Here is a 15029-nt window from a genome sequence, read left to right as displayed (position 1 = left end):
ACGTGGAGGATGGACCAAGCTTGTTTTCTCCTGCTCTGGAGGGTAGGATCCAAACCAATGGATTCAAGTTACAACAAAAGAGATTTGGACTAAACATCGGGAAGAACTTTCTGACCTCATTGGATGTTTTTAAGCAGAGGTTGGGTGAATGCTTTAGTTGAGATTTCTGCATCGCAGGGGGTTGGACTAGATGACTCTTGGGATCCCTTCCAACTCTATGATTCTGATTATGTGAATGCCTAAGATAGAGACTTCATCCTGCTGGACAAGCTTATCCAGACAAAAACATATTCATTCATTTCTGGAAAGTGCCAACAGGATGTACTGGTGGCATCACAAGATTCATGTTGTTCTACAGAACAGGAGCAGCCATACTGAAAGACCTGCCCCAAGTTGCTAAAAAGCAGTAGTTCTGATATTTTAGGAACTTTGAGGAGAAACACACCTGGGAAATAAGTGACCTTGCTGGGTATCTAAAAGTGTATATTTTATAATAATATAATAATAATTTATTAAATAAATTATTAAATAATAATTTATTATTTATACCCCACCCATCCCCAGCCACTCTGGGCAGCTTCCAACAAAACACTAAACTACAATAACCTATTAAACATTAAAAGCTTCCCTAAACAGGGCTGCATTCAGATGTCTTCTAAAAGTTTGGTAGTTATTTTTCTCTTTGACATCTGGTGGGAGGCCATTCTACAGAGCGGGTGCCACTACCGAGAAGGCCCTCTGCCTGGTTCCCTGTAACTTGGCTTCTCACAGTGAGGGAACTGCCAGAAGGCCCTCGGCGCTGGACCTCAGTGTCCGGGCAGAACGATGGAGGTGGAGACGCTCCTTCAGGTATACTGGACCGAGGCTGTTTAGGGCTTTAAAGGTCAGCACCAACACTCTGAATTGTGCTCAGAAACGTACTGGGAGCCAGTGTAGGCCTTTCAAGACCGGTGTTATATGGTCTCGGCGGCCGCTCCCAGTCACCAGTCTAGCTGCCGCATTCTGGATTAGTTGTAGTTTCCAGGTAACCTTCAAAGGTAGCCCCACATAGAGCGCATTGCAGTAGTCCAAGCGAGAGCTAAATAGAGCATGTACCACTCTGGTGAGACAGTCTGCGGGCAGGTAGGGTCTCAGCCTGCATACCAGGTGGAGCTGATAAACAGCTGCCCTGGACACAGAATTGACCTGTGCCTCCATGGACAGCTGTGAGTCCAGAATGACTCCCAGGCTGCGCACCTGGTCCTTCAGGGGCACAGTTACCCCATTCAGGACCAAAGAGTCCTCCACACCCGCCCGCCTCCTGTACCCCAGAAACAGCACTTCTGTCTTGTCAGGATTCCACCTCAATCTGTTAGCCGCCATCCATCTTCCAAGGATTTAGCCATGTCAGTTGCCTTTAGCTGCTGTTTAGTGTCAACTCTAATTACAGCCAATGTTGCCCCCCCCCAATACAGTTTAGAACATAAGAAGTGCTTCCTGGATCAGGCCAATGGCTCATCTAGTCCAGCATCCTGTTCTTACAGTGGCCAACTACAGATGCCCATTATGGGAAGCCCACAAGCAGGACCTGAGCACAACAGCAACCCTCCCTTTTTATGGTTCCCTAAAACTGGCATTCAGAAGTAAACTATCCCTGGTCATGGAAGTTCTGCTATCAGAGTAGACCTCTATATGGCAAGCCCTGCTGCCTCAAGCTAGCATCCTGTTCTTACAGCAGCCAACCAGATGCCTGCGGGAAACCCATACACAGGCTGTGAGCACAAGAGCCGTCTCCCCATGTTTCCTGCAACTGGTACTCAGAAGCATTGCTGCTTCCATTGCTGCCTCAGGAGGCAGAGCTTAGTCATCCTGGCTTGTAGCCATCAATAACCTTCACTATTGATTTGTCTAAACTTCTTATAAAAGCCATCTAGGTTGGTGGCCATCACTGCCTCCCTGTGGGAGTGAGTTCCATAGTTTAACTATGTGCTGTGTGAAGAAGTTGTTCCCCCAACTCTGTCCTGATAAGATAGTTGCTTTCAAAGGCATTTCTTAACTTCCAGTCCTTTAAGTGTTTTATGGTGAGGACTGAACTTTCTGCACAATCAGGGCCATGTGCTTGACCTCTCAACTCTAAGCCTTTTGTTCATTATCCCACTTCTTTGGGAACTAGATGCCAAAAAAAGAGGGATGAATAGCAGAACAGGTCCAAAACTCTGGAGTGAGTTCAACCATCCAATGCCAAACTCAGGGAAAGAGGCTTGGAGCAGCCCAATTTTCTTTAGGTATGGTCTTCTCACAGTGTGACAGATTCCTGATTCCATTCCAGAATGCAAATCTGGTCTTATCATTCAGCAGAGTGAGGCAGTAGCCTCAGGATGCAGGAAGCAGTGGCAAGCCGATGGTTTGACCTACACCCTCTAAACGAGCCTGCTGTCCTCAGATGCAATGGAGTCACCAGGACTGAAGTTAAGCTTCTGCATGTGGAATTGGGTGGAGGCCCCCTCTTGCCCCTGGAGACCACATGGATTCCAGGCATCAGCAGATGTGGAGTTCTGAGTCATCCCTAGTAGGCCTTGCCTTGGTGGATCATACAAAAGTTTCCCTAGCCTTGCACTGTCCTCCAAATCCAAGAACTTCACCTTCATAAAATGGATTCAATCCTTCTATTTATGACTTAAACAGTTTGGGTGATTACTTTTAAAGTCCAACTACAGAAGCAAAGGTCTTCAGTGATGAAGGCTGCTCATCACATGTCCCTCCTGGCCAAGATTATTCATTGTCACTTTCTATGAGACCTATCTTTGGGCTGAAAGAGTCTAAAATAGACAGTCAAAAAGGCACATTTTTTTCTCCTGGGATGCCCTGAGAGCTGGGGTGCGTGTATGTATGTATGTTTGGTGCTTTATATTCAATGTCACTGAGAAATACCCATGGAATTTTGCACTTCTGATATGAAAAGCATAAATCTGTTGCTCCAGAGGAGTCTCCAGTTGTGCTAGCTGTAGACCTTCAGGCATAGGCAATGCACTGTGGCCATTCAGGTCTGCATTACTACTTAGAAACACGTTCCTGTGCCTTTGGATGGGCAATGCAATGGGGGGAATATTAGACAGTTGTGAATAATAATATGCGTGCAATGCAAAACAGGGCAAAATAATACTTGGCAGGGAGGAGGGGAACTTGTTCCACTTGTCTTCATCATGAAAAAAGAATGCAATGGGTTGTATCCAATGCTAGCCCTACTCAGAGTAGACCTATTGAAATTAATGGACAAGACCAACTTGCCCAACATTAGTTGTGGGCTACATTCAAACAACGCTTTATTCCATTCCCCCAAACTATTATTTTGCACATTATATTTGCGCTTTCAAATTAAGTAAAAACCACCTCCTGAAATCTGGCAGAATATAGCAGAAGATTAGCACTCATTTCCATGTTATTTGATTCCAGGAAAAAAAATCCATTTGCAACCCCCTTAACCCAGAAAATTGTGGGAGTAAAGTGATGAAATTTTAAGCAGTTATACCATATTACAATTCCATCCTGCTGTTTGTAAGGGGAAGATGTGGGGGAACAGAAGCTTGCATGTGCAGAAGGGGTGGGGAGTATTGGCGTTGTCCAATGATGTTCATCTTTATGTCATGCCACACCCAGTGGTGTGAATGACATTCAGCATGACATGTATTGTAGGGGTTTGGGCTAGATCAAAAAAGCCACTGTGGTAAAAAAAGCCACAGCTTCATAATGCCACAAGTATTGCCACATGAAAGGAACATTAGAACAGGACAGAAATGCTGCTTTTACAATCGAGAAAACTGATGCAACGTGCCCAGGATCTGAATAAACCTGTGGAGGAGACCCATTAATTCCAATAGTTCACTTAGATATTAGCCCTTGTGTTCATTGACAAAGAAACCCAGCACAGACCAAGGAATTGGTAAAACACCTTTGATTTCTCTGTCCACTTCCCCCAGCTTCCCCCAAAGTTCCTCATTACTATACATACCGGGAAAAGCACTGCTGAGGATTTATTACAATGCATAGAAATCGGGGCAAAGTCATATAGGGACTTCAGGACATCTCTGTTGAAAGAATTCCAAGGGACAGAAGCAAATTGCTCTGTGACAGAGGTCTCTGGGCATGTGCAGACATCCTCATCGTTAAATCTGCCAGAAGGAGAAAACTCTTGTCTCAGGAAGGGAAAAAGAGAAAAAGGCAAAGCCTCATAACATCAAAAACAGCTTAGTAGTACAGCACCTGCAGAAGGTTCCAGGTTCAATACCTAGAATCTGCAGGTGGAGCTGGGAAAAGACTCCCTGCCTAAAATCCCCAAAAGCCACCGCCAGTCAGAGTGGACAAAACTGAGCTAGATGGACCAAGGATCTGATTCAATATAAGGCAGCTTTCTATGTTCCTATTAAACTCAGTCCTTCCTTCAGAATTCTGGGGACCAGAATCTTGCTTTATTTTAAGGGGCAGAGTGATAGTTCGGTAGAGCAGAGCAGCTGCTTTGCATACAAGAGGTTCCGTCCCCAATGGTATCTACAGGTAGGACTGTGAGTGTCCCCTGTTGATCGTATGTTAAATTAGGCTTTAAATAACCCTAATTAAACTTTAGCCCTGTCCCACAAATTGATTCTGGGTCTGGATTCAAGCTGGGTTGGGTTTTCTCTGCATCAGCCCAGTTTGGGTCAAGGTGGCCCTACCAGAGACCATTTTGGTGGGTCCTCCAGCAAGCCAGTTTGTTCCTCAGTTAATGATCTCACATTAGGGCAATTATAATTACCTGTTTACTAGATTAAAATAGCGATGGAGGTAGCCCAAATCTATGGCGCTCTTACACAGCTCCAGCTCCGTCTGGGGGTAGTAGTGGATGTAGTTCACACACATCTCTTCCATAATGCCAAAACCACCCTGTAGGTTGCAGAAATTGAGAAGAAGATGTGAATGGAGGGACCCAGTTCTGTTGACTCCTCCCATGAGGGAGGCCTTTCCCATTGCACACCAAACCTAAACTCCCACATTCCATAGTCTTTCCTTCATTCCATGCCCTTGGTGGCCAAGGCTCAGATCCTATATCATTTGGGAGTAAACCCCATTCAATCCAACAGGACTTCTTTCTAAGTGGACATGGTCTCACTTGGATTACACCCTCACCCAGTTTCAGAAGGAGGCCAAAAATCATAGTGTTCCACGTTACAAAATGCAATATTAAAAAGTTACACGATCAAGCAATCCACATTCTGCAAAAGGGTGTCTATAAACAATGCAGATTAAGAGTGGGAATTTGTACTACTGTTTATTTTGAGTACTTCGTTCTGGTTTTGCATGTCATATGCAGTGTTAGACAGAAAACGAAGGCAGCACCCCTTTGGCTTTTGGGTTTTTGCATATCTTCACAAGTGGCACAAATCCATACTGTGTCCCAGAACCTATCCAGAGATGCTCACCACAGTTGCCTTAGTCCTGTCTTCAGTGTTGTACATGCAGGTGGTTCTGAGAACATCACCCTGTTGGTAGAAAAACACATATTTGAAACTGGATTGGGAGCAGGGAGCTTTTCAGCCTGAGGGCTGCATTCTCTAATGGGCAACTTTTTGGAGGTCATATGGCTGTGGTCAGTGGTGACAAAGGTGAAAGTGGGCAGGTGAATGGATTTGAATTTTACCCATGTGCAGTAGGTTAGTTTCTACACACACACACACACACACACACACAAAGACACACACATTCCTTTCTCAATCCTCCTTCCAGGCAAGCAAGTGGCATTATCAGAGTTCAAGGACATATTTACAGTCATGCAAAAACACTCAGGGAGGGTGTGAAGCCAAGCTGTTGAGGGGTGTGGCTGGTGAGAGTTGCAAGGGTCAGACAGAAAGGACTGAAGAGTTGCATTTGGGCCCCAGGCTTGGGGTTCTGCAGTCCTATAGTTAATGGACATAAGTGAGAGCAGGATGCTGGGCTGGAAGGGCCTTTTTGCCTGATCCAGCTGGGCTCCTCTTATGTCCTTATCTCTTCCAGCTAAATCACACTTCCCTGTCTCCTATTCTCACCCATACAGGGTTTCTGTGCATATTCTCTCTATCCCTTTTTGTCTTATATCTGTTCAATTTGTCATGTTTGGATAGCTGAGTGCCCCAGCCAAAAAGGCAGTCTGTGTCGAGAGAAAACCCTGGAAATAAACAGAAAAGCGCCAGAGAGCTGGTGTCTGCATCACCTGCCCTCACTTCCTCTTGGGACGCTAATGCTTTTCAACAGAGTTCCTTCTGGGGAGAATGACCAGCTGGGCCTGTGCATCTGTGACACCAGGGCTCTGCAGCAAGAGAAAAAGTGGCAGGGATCCACGCCATGCCATCTGGTGCCTCCACTCATGTAACGTTCAAGAATCCCTGCCTGAAACCCTGGAGAGCTGCTGCCAGTCAGTGCAGAGGACACTGAGATAGATGGGCCAATCAATATGAAAGAGACTCAGTAAAAATATTTAAATACAAGACAAGCAACAAGGAATATAAAATAGCAAAATTGCAGCAAACTCACCAATCACACTGGGTATGTACTTATGAGCAGCACATGGAGTGTTAGGGAAGGGGCAGTTCCCCTGATTAGGAGACATGTCATGATCTTTCAGGGGTAATTTGTCCACCTTTGGTCCCCACCCTGCACTTAGCTCTCACCTGTGGCTCCTAGAAGCTGTCAGCATATGACAGCAGCCACACCCCAGCTTCAACTGGTCTGCTAAACCAGGTGAGGCGAGCCGATGGCTCACAAACTCCTGGTGTGTTAGGGACTTTCACTGCCTGTGAAGACAGGCTCCAGCAGATTAAGCAGATGAGACCAATAGTAGGCCCAGTGGTCAAGAAGGCAGTTTCTGAATGCACTGTAGAGGGAAGTGATGGGCAGGTGGGGCTTCCCAACCTGGGAAGGGAGCTCATGTAGGAGAGAAGGAAAACTCTGATCCTAAACCTCCACTGCCTTGTGGGATATCTTCAGGAGAAGAAAAGGCCAAGGTGTAAACTCTGTACAAATACAGAGTGGAATCTTGAAGGTGGTTGGATGGTGCCTTGTACGCCTCCTTCTGGCAACTCCTGTAGCCAAGCTGGTGCCAAACGTATTGCTCTGCTTTCCTTTGGACCACATCAGCGAGGCTGAGAGGGTGGTCTTGTTGTGTGGGCAGCCCAGGACCTCCATTCACACTGCCCAGGCTATGAACCCCAGGGGAGTAACTTCTGTGCTGCTAACACAGTGGTTTGACTTCACCCCAGAGGTGCACTCCATTGTCTCCTGAGACAGATTGATGCCAGCAACAACTCATGCTCTTGCAACAACAGAGGTCCCTAACATTCCATCTCTTGCTTGGAAGCCTGGTCAAATCTCTTCCCCCCACATGCACCTGCTCAAATCCCTTGCCTAGAGGCAAGCCCATCTACAACCAAGCACTCAGTCGGAGCAGCTGTTGTCACATCCCAAAGGACTGACCCAAAGGGAAACTCTTTTGGTGTGTGTTATGCCCTTTGGAGTTTACCCCATCACTCAGAGGGTTACCCTCATCCATATCCCTAGGACTGATGGGTATTATTAATGAATAATAAGGTTGCAGAGTGCCCCCCCAAAAAACCTCCTACGAAGGATTAAACAAAACATCATTTAGACATGTGCTTACCGGGAAAACAGTCACAATTTTCTTTAACATACGGATCTCCTAAAATAAAGCAGGAGACAGGAGTAGAGAGATGTACAGGTAAGCAGAGGGTAACTGAGGTGGAAGGGAAATGTGATGGAAGGCTTTGAGGGTGAGAGATATTGCTTGGCAGGGTAGAGAACCTCTGTCCCTTAACTGCAGGGCACTCTAGGCTTATTTTAAAATGCATTGGAATCTTAGAATTGTAGAGTTGGGAGGGGACCCAATGCGCCATCTAGTCCAACCCTTGCAAGGTACGAATCACAGCTGAATATTTAATAATAATAATAATAATAATTTATTTAAATCCCGCCCTCCCCAGCCAAAGTCGGGGTCAGAGCAGCTAACAACAGTAAAAGTAACACAGTTTACATAAAATCACAATCAATTAATTGAAATACATTCTAAAATCAATTCATTCTAAAATCAATTCAGAATCAAATTAATGGCAACCATTGGGCTAGAGTTCTGTGAGGATTACCAAAGGAGGGGATCAGATTGTGCCTTGGAGAAAGGCCTGGTGGAACAGCTCTGTCTTGCAGGCCCTGCGGAAAGAGGTCAAGTCCCGTAGGGCCCTAGTCTCTTGTGACAGCTGAAAATGCCCGGGCTCTGGTTGAGGCCAGCCTAACTTCCCTGTGGCCTGGGACCTCGAAGGTGTTTTTGTTTGAAGACCTTAAGGTCCTCCGTGTGACATACCAGGAGAGGTGGTCCCGTAGGTATGAGGGTCCTAGGCCGTATAGGGCTTTAAAGGTTAAAACCAACACCTTAAACCTGATCCTGTACACCACCAGGAGCCAGTGCAGCTGGTATAGCACCAGGTGAATGTGATCCCATGGCAAGGACCCCATAAGGAGTCTCGCCGTGGCATTCTGCACCTGCTGGAGTTTCTGGGTCGCTCTCAAGGGCATCCCCACATAGAGTGAGTTACAATAATCAAGTTTGGAGGTGACGGTCGTGTGGATCACAATGGCTAGCTCAGGGCGAGAGAGGTACCTCTGTATATAAAATGACTATCAAAGCTGTACCTGGAAGTGAGGGCTGTAGTGCTTGTCGATGTTGACAATTTCCTCTTCTCTCCCTTCTCTCGACAACACTGTCTCCACGCTCCTCCCTGTCAGGTGGGTGTGAAGTTGGGAAGCAAAGATGTGGATCCCAGAAGGTGGCAGTGCCTGGCAAGACAGGTCGCACAAATATTTGTGGCCCAGAGAATTGAATCGCAAATGGCAAATGCTTTGAAGTGGAAGGGAAGGTGGCTACTCAGTTATCAGAAATCAATGTGGAACACCAAAAAAGGGTTAACTGCAAGTTGTCTCATGTAGTGGTTTCACTACACAATATCTAGAACTGGCATTGTTTTCCCCCTGGTTTGGACACAGGGCATGATTCTGGGGAAGGGAAATAGCTCAGGGGTGGAGCATCTGCTTTGCATGCAGAAGGTCCCAAGTTCAACACCTAATGGCATTGCCAAGTAGGGCCAAGGGAGGCCTCTGCCAGAAACCCCGGAGAGCTGCTGTTGGCCAGTGTAGATATTACTGAGTGTAGAAGGACTGTTGCTCTGACTTTATACAAGATCAACTTCCTTTGTTCCTATTTAATTCAGCCCTTTATTCAGAACCATGAGGACTAGAATCATACTTTATTTGTTGGTGCAGGGCCACAGCTCAGTACTAAAGCAGGTGCTTTGCAAGAAGAAGACCCCAGGTCTGGGATTCCCCACTGCCTGAAACCCCACAGAGCTGCTGCCAGTGTGCTTAGACACTACTGAGCTCAGTGGACCATTGGTCTGACTCAGTAGAAGGCAGCTAGCTCCCTGTGTGCCTCGTTGGCTATGCTTGCCTAAAGGTAAACATACTCACCAGCAGCGGTGGAGTGTTCCTGCCTGCACCATGGGGGCAAGGCTGTGGGTGGGGCCAGCTGCCAGAGTGACCCCGACCCACTGCTTCAAAGCGGGGCACACTCCCAGCGCCCTGCAAGTCCAATGTCACTTTGCAAGACTCTCAAAAAAATGACACTGGGCTCATGGGGCGCGGTGAGCAGGCCTGTTCCCTGGCCCCTGCAAGCCTAGCGCTGCTTTTGAGAGCAGCGCTGCTTACAGGGAGAGTGCCCGTAATTTGTTGTGTCTTTCTCCCTACGCCCTCCAGCTTTTGGGGTGGGATGGTGGCTGAGAAGGATGCAACAGGCATGTGCCCTGGCCCCTGTGAGCAGCGCCATAGCAAAAGCAGCACTGGGCTTGCAGGGATCAGGGTGCGCGCCTGTTGCATCCTGCTCAATCACCCTCCAGCTGGAGGGTGCTGAGAAGGAGGCAACAGCTCACGGCGGAGGAGGGCGCCTTGATTCAACCCCCCCCAAAACTGTGCCCGGGTGACAGCTCACACACACACACACCGCTATGCCCCTGCTCACCAGCTGAGTGCATTTATCAGTGCAGTAGCCGGTCAGGTGGAAGTGTGTTTCGCCTGGCGGAATGGCCATCACCGGTGTGTAGACCAAGCCCAGCTCCATGATCCCTGCATTGTAAGGCCGGAGAGAGGCTGTGTAATACAAGCGGATCCCTGAGGAATCACGGCGACCTGTCAAAGTTTGAAAAGAAGAAGAAGCTCATCTTAACGAGAGTTGCAGAACAGCCTTCAGTGTTGGGTGTAGAACAAGGCTGTCTCCATGATCATCTTCATAGGTATAGGCAGCATATCTTGGAAATGAATTAAGCCTTACATGGCATGGTCTGATGATTCTACCCTTGCTATGGAGCTCACACATCACATTGTTAAACTGTGGAACTCACTCCCACAAGAGGCAGTGAGGGCCATCAGCTTGGATGGCTTTAAAAGAGGAATTGACAAACGCATGGAAGACTACCAATGCTTGCTAGCCACAAAGGCTGTGCTCTGCCTCTACCGCTGAAGGCAGAGTGCTGCTGAATACCAGTTGCCAGAAACTGCACGAAGGGAGGGTAATGTTGAGCTCAGCTCTTGCTTATAGGCTTCCCATTGGGGGTTTTTGTGTGGCCTCTGAGCTAACAGGGCTTAGATGCATCCCCTTTGGCCTGATCCAGCAGAACTATTCTCATGCTCTTATGTTTTGTTCTTATAGATATATTTTAAAATATATATGGATCTGGGATTAGGTTTGATGTGTGTGGGGGAATACCCTGAATGTTTTGGTTGTGGTTGCTTTAAAAATGTTATTATTTAACAATCTGTGGCTTCCTTCAATGAGTGGGATGTTGCAGTCCTGCCTTTCAAAAATATAGATGAGTTTTAGATTTTTCTCTCCTTTGTTTTTAATGTTATGGGTTACCTATTTATTGCAGGTTTTTTATAGTTTTGTAAAAAAGAAGTCACTAATATGTTGTAAAATACTACTACTACTAATCCAAACTCCATACCTACTAACTTTAAGAACACCTTATAAACAAACCTGCTTCTTTCATAACTCAGGGATTATGAGCTGTACACGCACCATAGTGGGTGATGTAAGATCTTTCTCTGCCTGGGGCCGTAATTAGCAGCCAATCCAAGTAGAATCTGCTGTCTTGGGCCCCTCTGAGTTTGCTTGAAATGTCACTGCTGTTTAATGGCCCCTCTGGGCACCTGACATCCTGCAAACTGCATACTAGATGGAGAAGGATGGTGGGGGAAAGGCTTTCAGAACTTGCAGTCCTGTGATACATGCCCCCTCATCAGCCCCCTCTGACCTCATCTTGACTCCAGATGTTCTGCTCATTGTGTGTGTGCTCCTTCTCAACCAGCAGGAAATCCATAACTGCATCTTATTATTTTCTCATAGCAGGACTGATGATGGAAGAAGCACCAGAAGAACATGTTGCTGGCCAGTCTTGGGGCTGGGCTGTTCTCATGCCCAGTAGGTGCCCCCATCAAAATGAGCCCACTTCATACTCGCCAACATAATCTCTGCCATCCTCACTGCTAAGCCAGATGTGAAGAGCACTCCAAAAATATGTTTACCTCCCCCACAGTTGAAGAAGAAAATGAGAAGAGCCTGGCTGCTGCACCAGGTCAAAGGGGGAAGCATCTAGTTTAGCATCCTGTTCTCACAGAAGCATAGAGCTGGAAGGGATCCTGAGGATCATCTAATCCAACCCTGGCAATGCAGGAATAGGCAGCTGTCCCTTATGGGTATTGAACCTGTGACCTTGGTCTTATCAAAACCACACTCCAACCAACTGGGCTATCCAGCAGTAGTCAGCCAACAAGATGTTCCAATTGGAGTCCAAGCAGGACCTGAGTGCAAGAGCAACACTCGCACCACTTGTAATTCTCAGTAACTCATTTTCAGAGATTTTTGACTCTCGAGATCAGACCCAAACTGGCCAGTTTCCCAATCCCCATGTCAAAGCCATAAAGGAAGATAATCTGATTTTGGCCAGGACATCCATCTCCTTTTATGTCCCTGTCTCCAAACTGGGCACAACAGATAGTCAAGAATAAATGAAGGAGGTGTTGGTTCAACAGAAAGAACCAAACCCCATTATTTATAGATGAGTTGCTTCCCAACACCCTGTGACTGTTGAGCAGCACAGATGCTGGGGCTTTCTAAAAATACTCAGAGGAAGTCAAGGAGCAGGCAACTTTGTGTTTATGGAAATGCAGCCACTTTGCATTTTCTTATCCCTCTCCCCACACCTCCCTGAAGCCAGCTTGCTGTCACAAAATGTGGTAGAAGCAGGAGAGGCTGCCCCTTCGCTCATTATTTTGAGAGGCACCTTTTCATTCTCAGCCTTGTAAGCTCAGCCAAGCAGCTAAGTGGCATTTGGGGGAGGGTGGGGAGGAAACAGCAGCCACAAAGTCTCTTCTCTGAGGTTTGAGGGATGCATAAGCAGCCTACCCCATCCCGCCCCCCAGTCAAGGAATGATCTAATCCAACTCCCTCCAATGCAAGAATCACAGTGAAATAACACCTAACAGATGCCAATCCAACCTCTGTTTAAGAACGTCCAAAGAAGGAGAGCCGGCCACCCTCTGAGTCTGAGGGAGTCCATCCCACTGTTGAACAGATATTACCACCAGAAAGTTCCTGTCATTTGAATTCATTGTTTCAGGTTGTAGCCTCCAGAGGAGGAAAAAACAAGCTTGCTTCACCTTCCATGTGACAATCCTTTAGATATTTGAAGATGGCTATCATATCTCCTCTCAGTCTCCTACTCTCCAGGCTAAACATGCCCAACTCCCTCAACTGTTCCCCATAGGGCTTGGTTTCCAGACCCTTTATCATTTTGATCGCCCTCCTCTGCAAGTGTTCCAGCATCTTTCTTAAATTGTGGCATCTAGAACTGGACATAGTACTCCAAGTGGGGTCTGACCAAGGCAGAATAGAGTGGCACAATTACTTCACTTGATCCAGACACTACTGGATCATGGCCTAGGACCCTCGTACCTACATGGTATGCCTCTCCCGGTATGCCCCACGGAGAGCCTCAAGGTCCATAAATAGCAACACCCTAGTGGTCCCGGGCCCTAAGGAAGTTAGATTAGCTTCAACCAGAGCCAGGGCCTTTTCAACTCTGGCTCCGGCCTGGTGGAATGCTCTGCCTCATGAGACCAGGGCCCTGCGGGATCTGATTTCTTTCCGCAGGGCCTGTAAGACAGAGTTGTTCCACCTGGCCTTTGGCTTGGAGCCAATTTGATTCCCTCCCCCTCTTTCTCCCCCCCTTTCTCCTCCTGTGATGTGGCTGCATTTTAATATTTTAATGTTTCAATATTTTAATGTTGTATTTTAATCTTGTTTTTAAGTTGTATTCAATCAACTTGTTTTTATTATTGCTTGTTAGCCACCCTGAGCCCGGCCTTGGCTGGGGAGGGCGGGGTATAAATAAAAATTATTATTATTATTATTACTGTTGATGCAACCTAGGATAGCATTCACTTTTTTGCTGCTGCATCATGCTGCTGACTCATGTGAAGCTTGTGGTCTATTGAGACAACTAGATGCTTTTCACATGTGACGCCAGGGGTCCCCTATCCTCATTCCAGACCCTTGATAATATTGCTTATTATTTATTTAATAAATTAAATAAATAATACAACGATTCATCGGACAATCACAGGGCAGTGTTCAAGTTTCAAACGTAAGTCACTTGTAGACCTTTTAGATAACAAGTGATTGATAAGTCTTAACACCACCACCACCACCAAAGTTTTGTTTACCTTTGAGTTCCAGAGGATTGTGGTAATGGATTTCCAGCCGCATAAACTTGGAAGAACCAGGGCCCCCAAATGCAAGCCCTGCATCCTCTGGGTAGTAAAAAGCCTATAAGAAGGACAGGGGAGGGAGAGTTAACCAGATGGATGGTCATCATCATCATGCCCCCCCCAATACAGTGGTGCCTCGCAAGACGAAATTAATTCGTTCCGCAAGTTTTTTCTTCTTGCGAGTTTTTCGTCATGCGAAGCACGGTTTCCCATAGGAATGCATTGAAAATCAATCAATGCGTTCCTATGGAAACCGCCTTCATACCAGGTCCGGGGACAGTCTGTCCCCCGACCTCTTCTGAAGGCTGGGGGGGGGGGACAAGGGCTTTTCTTCCCACCGCCAACCTTCAGAAGGCTGTTCTGAAGGCTGGCGGTGGGAAGAAAAGCCCTTCTCCCCACCTCCCGCCCCGCAAGCTCCGGGGACAGGAGGGCTTTCCTCCCGACTGCCAGCATTTTAAAAGCACCCAGGACAGCGGAGACTTCTCCGCTGTCCCGGGGGCTTTTAAAATGCTGGCGGGCGGCAGCGAAGCTTTCGCTGCCGCCCGCCAGCATTTTCAGATCGCCCCGGGACAGCAGAGAAGTCTCCGCTGTCCCGGGGGCTTTTAAAATGCTGGCGGGCGGCAGCAAAGCGTTCGCTGCCGCCCGCCAGCATTTTCAGATCGCCCCGGGACAGCAGAGAAGTCTCCGCTGTCCCGGGGGCTTTTAAAATGCTGGCGGGCGGCAGCAAAGCGTTCGCTGCCGCCCGCCAGCATTTTCAGATCGCAGCCATCCGAAGGCTGCCGGTGGGGCGGAGAGACCTCCTCCCGCCGCCAGCCTTCGGAGCAGCCTTCCGAAGGCTGGCGGCAGGAGGAGGTCTCTCCGCCCCGCCGCCAGCCTTCGGAGGAGGTCCGAGGACAGTGGGGAAGACGCGCTGCGCTTCCCCGCTGTCCCGAAGATTTCCCTATGGGCTTTCGTCTTGCGAAGGAAGCCCATAGGGAAATTCGTTTTGCAAAGCACCTCCAAAACGGAAAACCCTTTCGTCTAGCGGGTTTTTCGTCTTGCGAGGCATTTGTCTTGTGGGGCACCACTGTATTGCAGTTCTGATGCTGACCCCCAAGGAGGGAGTATCAGGCAGAGCTCATGAGTTTTGGAAACCTGCAATGCAGAAAGGGAAAGCCCTA

General features: G+C 47.6%; 1 protein-coding gene across 2 annotated transcripts in view; it reads right to left on the bottom strand.

Moving 5' to 3' along the window:
* The window catches only part of DBH (dopamine beta-hydroxylase), a 36248-nt gene that overhangs the window by 1296 nt on the left and 19923 nt on the right, over positions 1-15029 (bottom strand). For both annotated transcript variants that reach the window (XM_053373417.1, XM_053373416.1), the window contains 7 exons: positions 13825-13927; positions 10064-10230; positions 8686-8829; positions 7643-7681; positions 5433-5492; positions 4769-4896; positions 3989-4148 (listed from right to left, as the gene is read on the bottom strand). In XM_053373417.1, coding sequence (XP_053229392.1) covers positions 3989-4148; positions 4769-4896; positions 5433-5492; positions 7643-7681; positions 8686-8829; positions 10064-10230; positions 13825-13927 — 801 coding nt within the window. The remainder of the gene's footprint in view (positions 1-3988; positions 4149-4768; positions 4897-5432; positions 5493-7642; positions 7682-8685; positions 8830-10063; positions 10231-13824; positions 13928-15029) is intronic.

The sequence above is a fragment of the Podarcis raffonei genome, chromosome Z, assembly GCF_027172205.1.
Source record: "Podarcis raffonei isolate rPodRaf1 chromosome Z, rPodRaf1.pri, whole genome shotgun sequence".
Lineage (NCBI taxonomy): Eukaryota > Metazoa > Chordata > Lepidosauria > Squamata > Lacertidae > Podarcis > Podarcis raffonei.
This window is presented reverse-complemented; position numbering and strand designations above follow the sequence as displayed.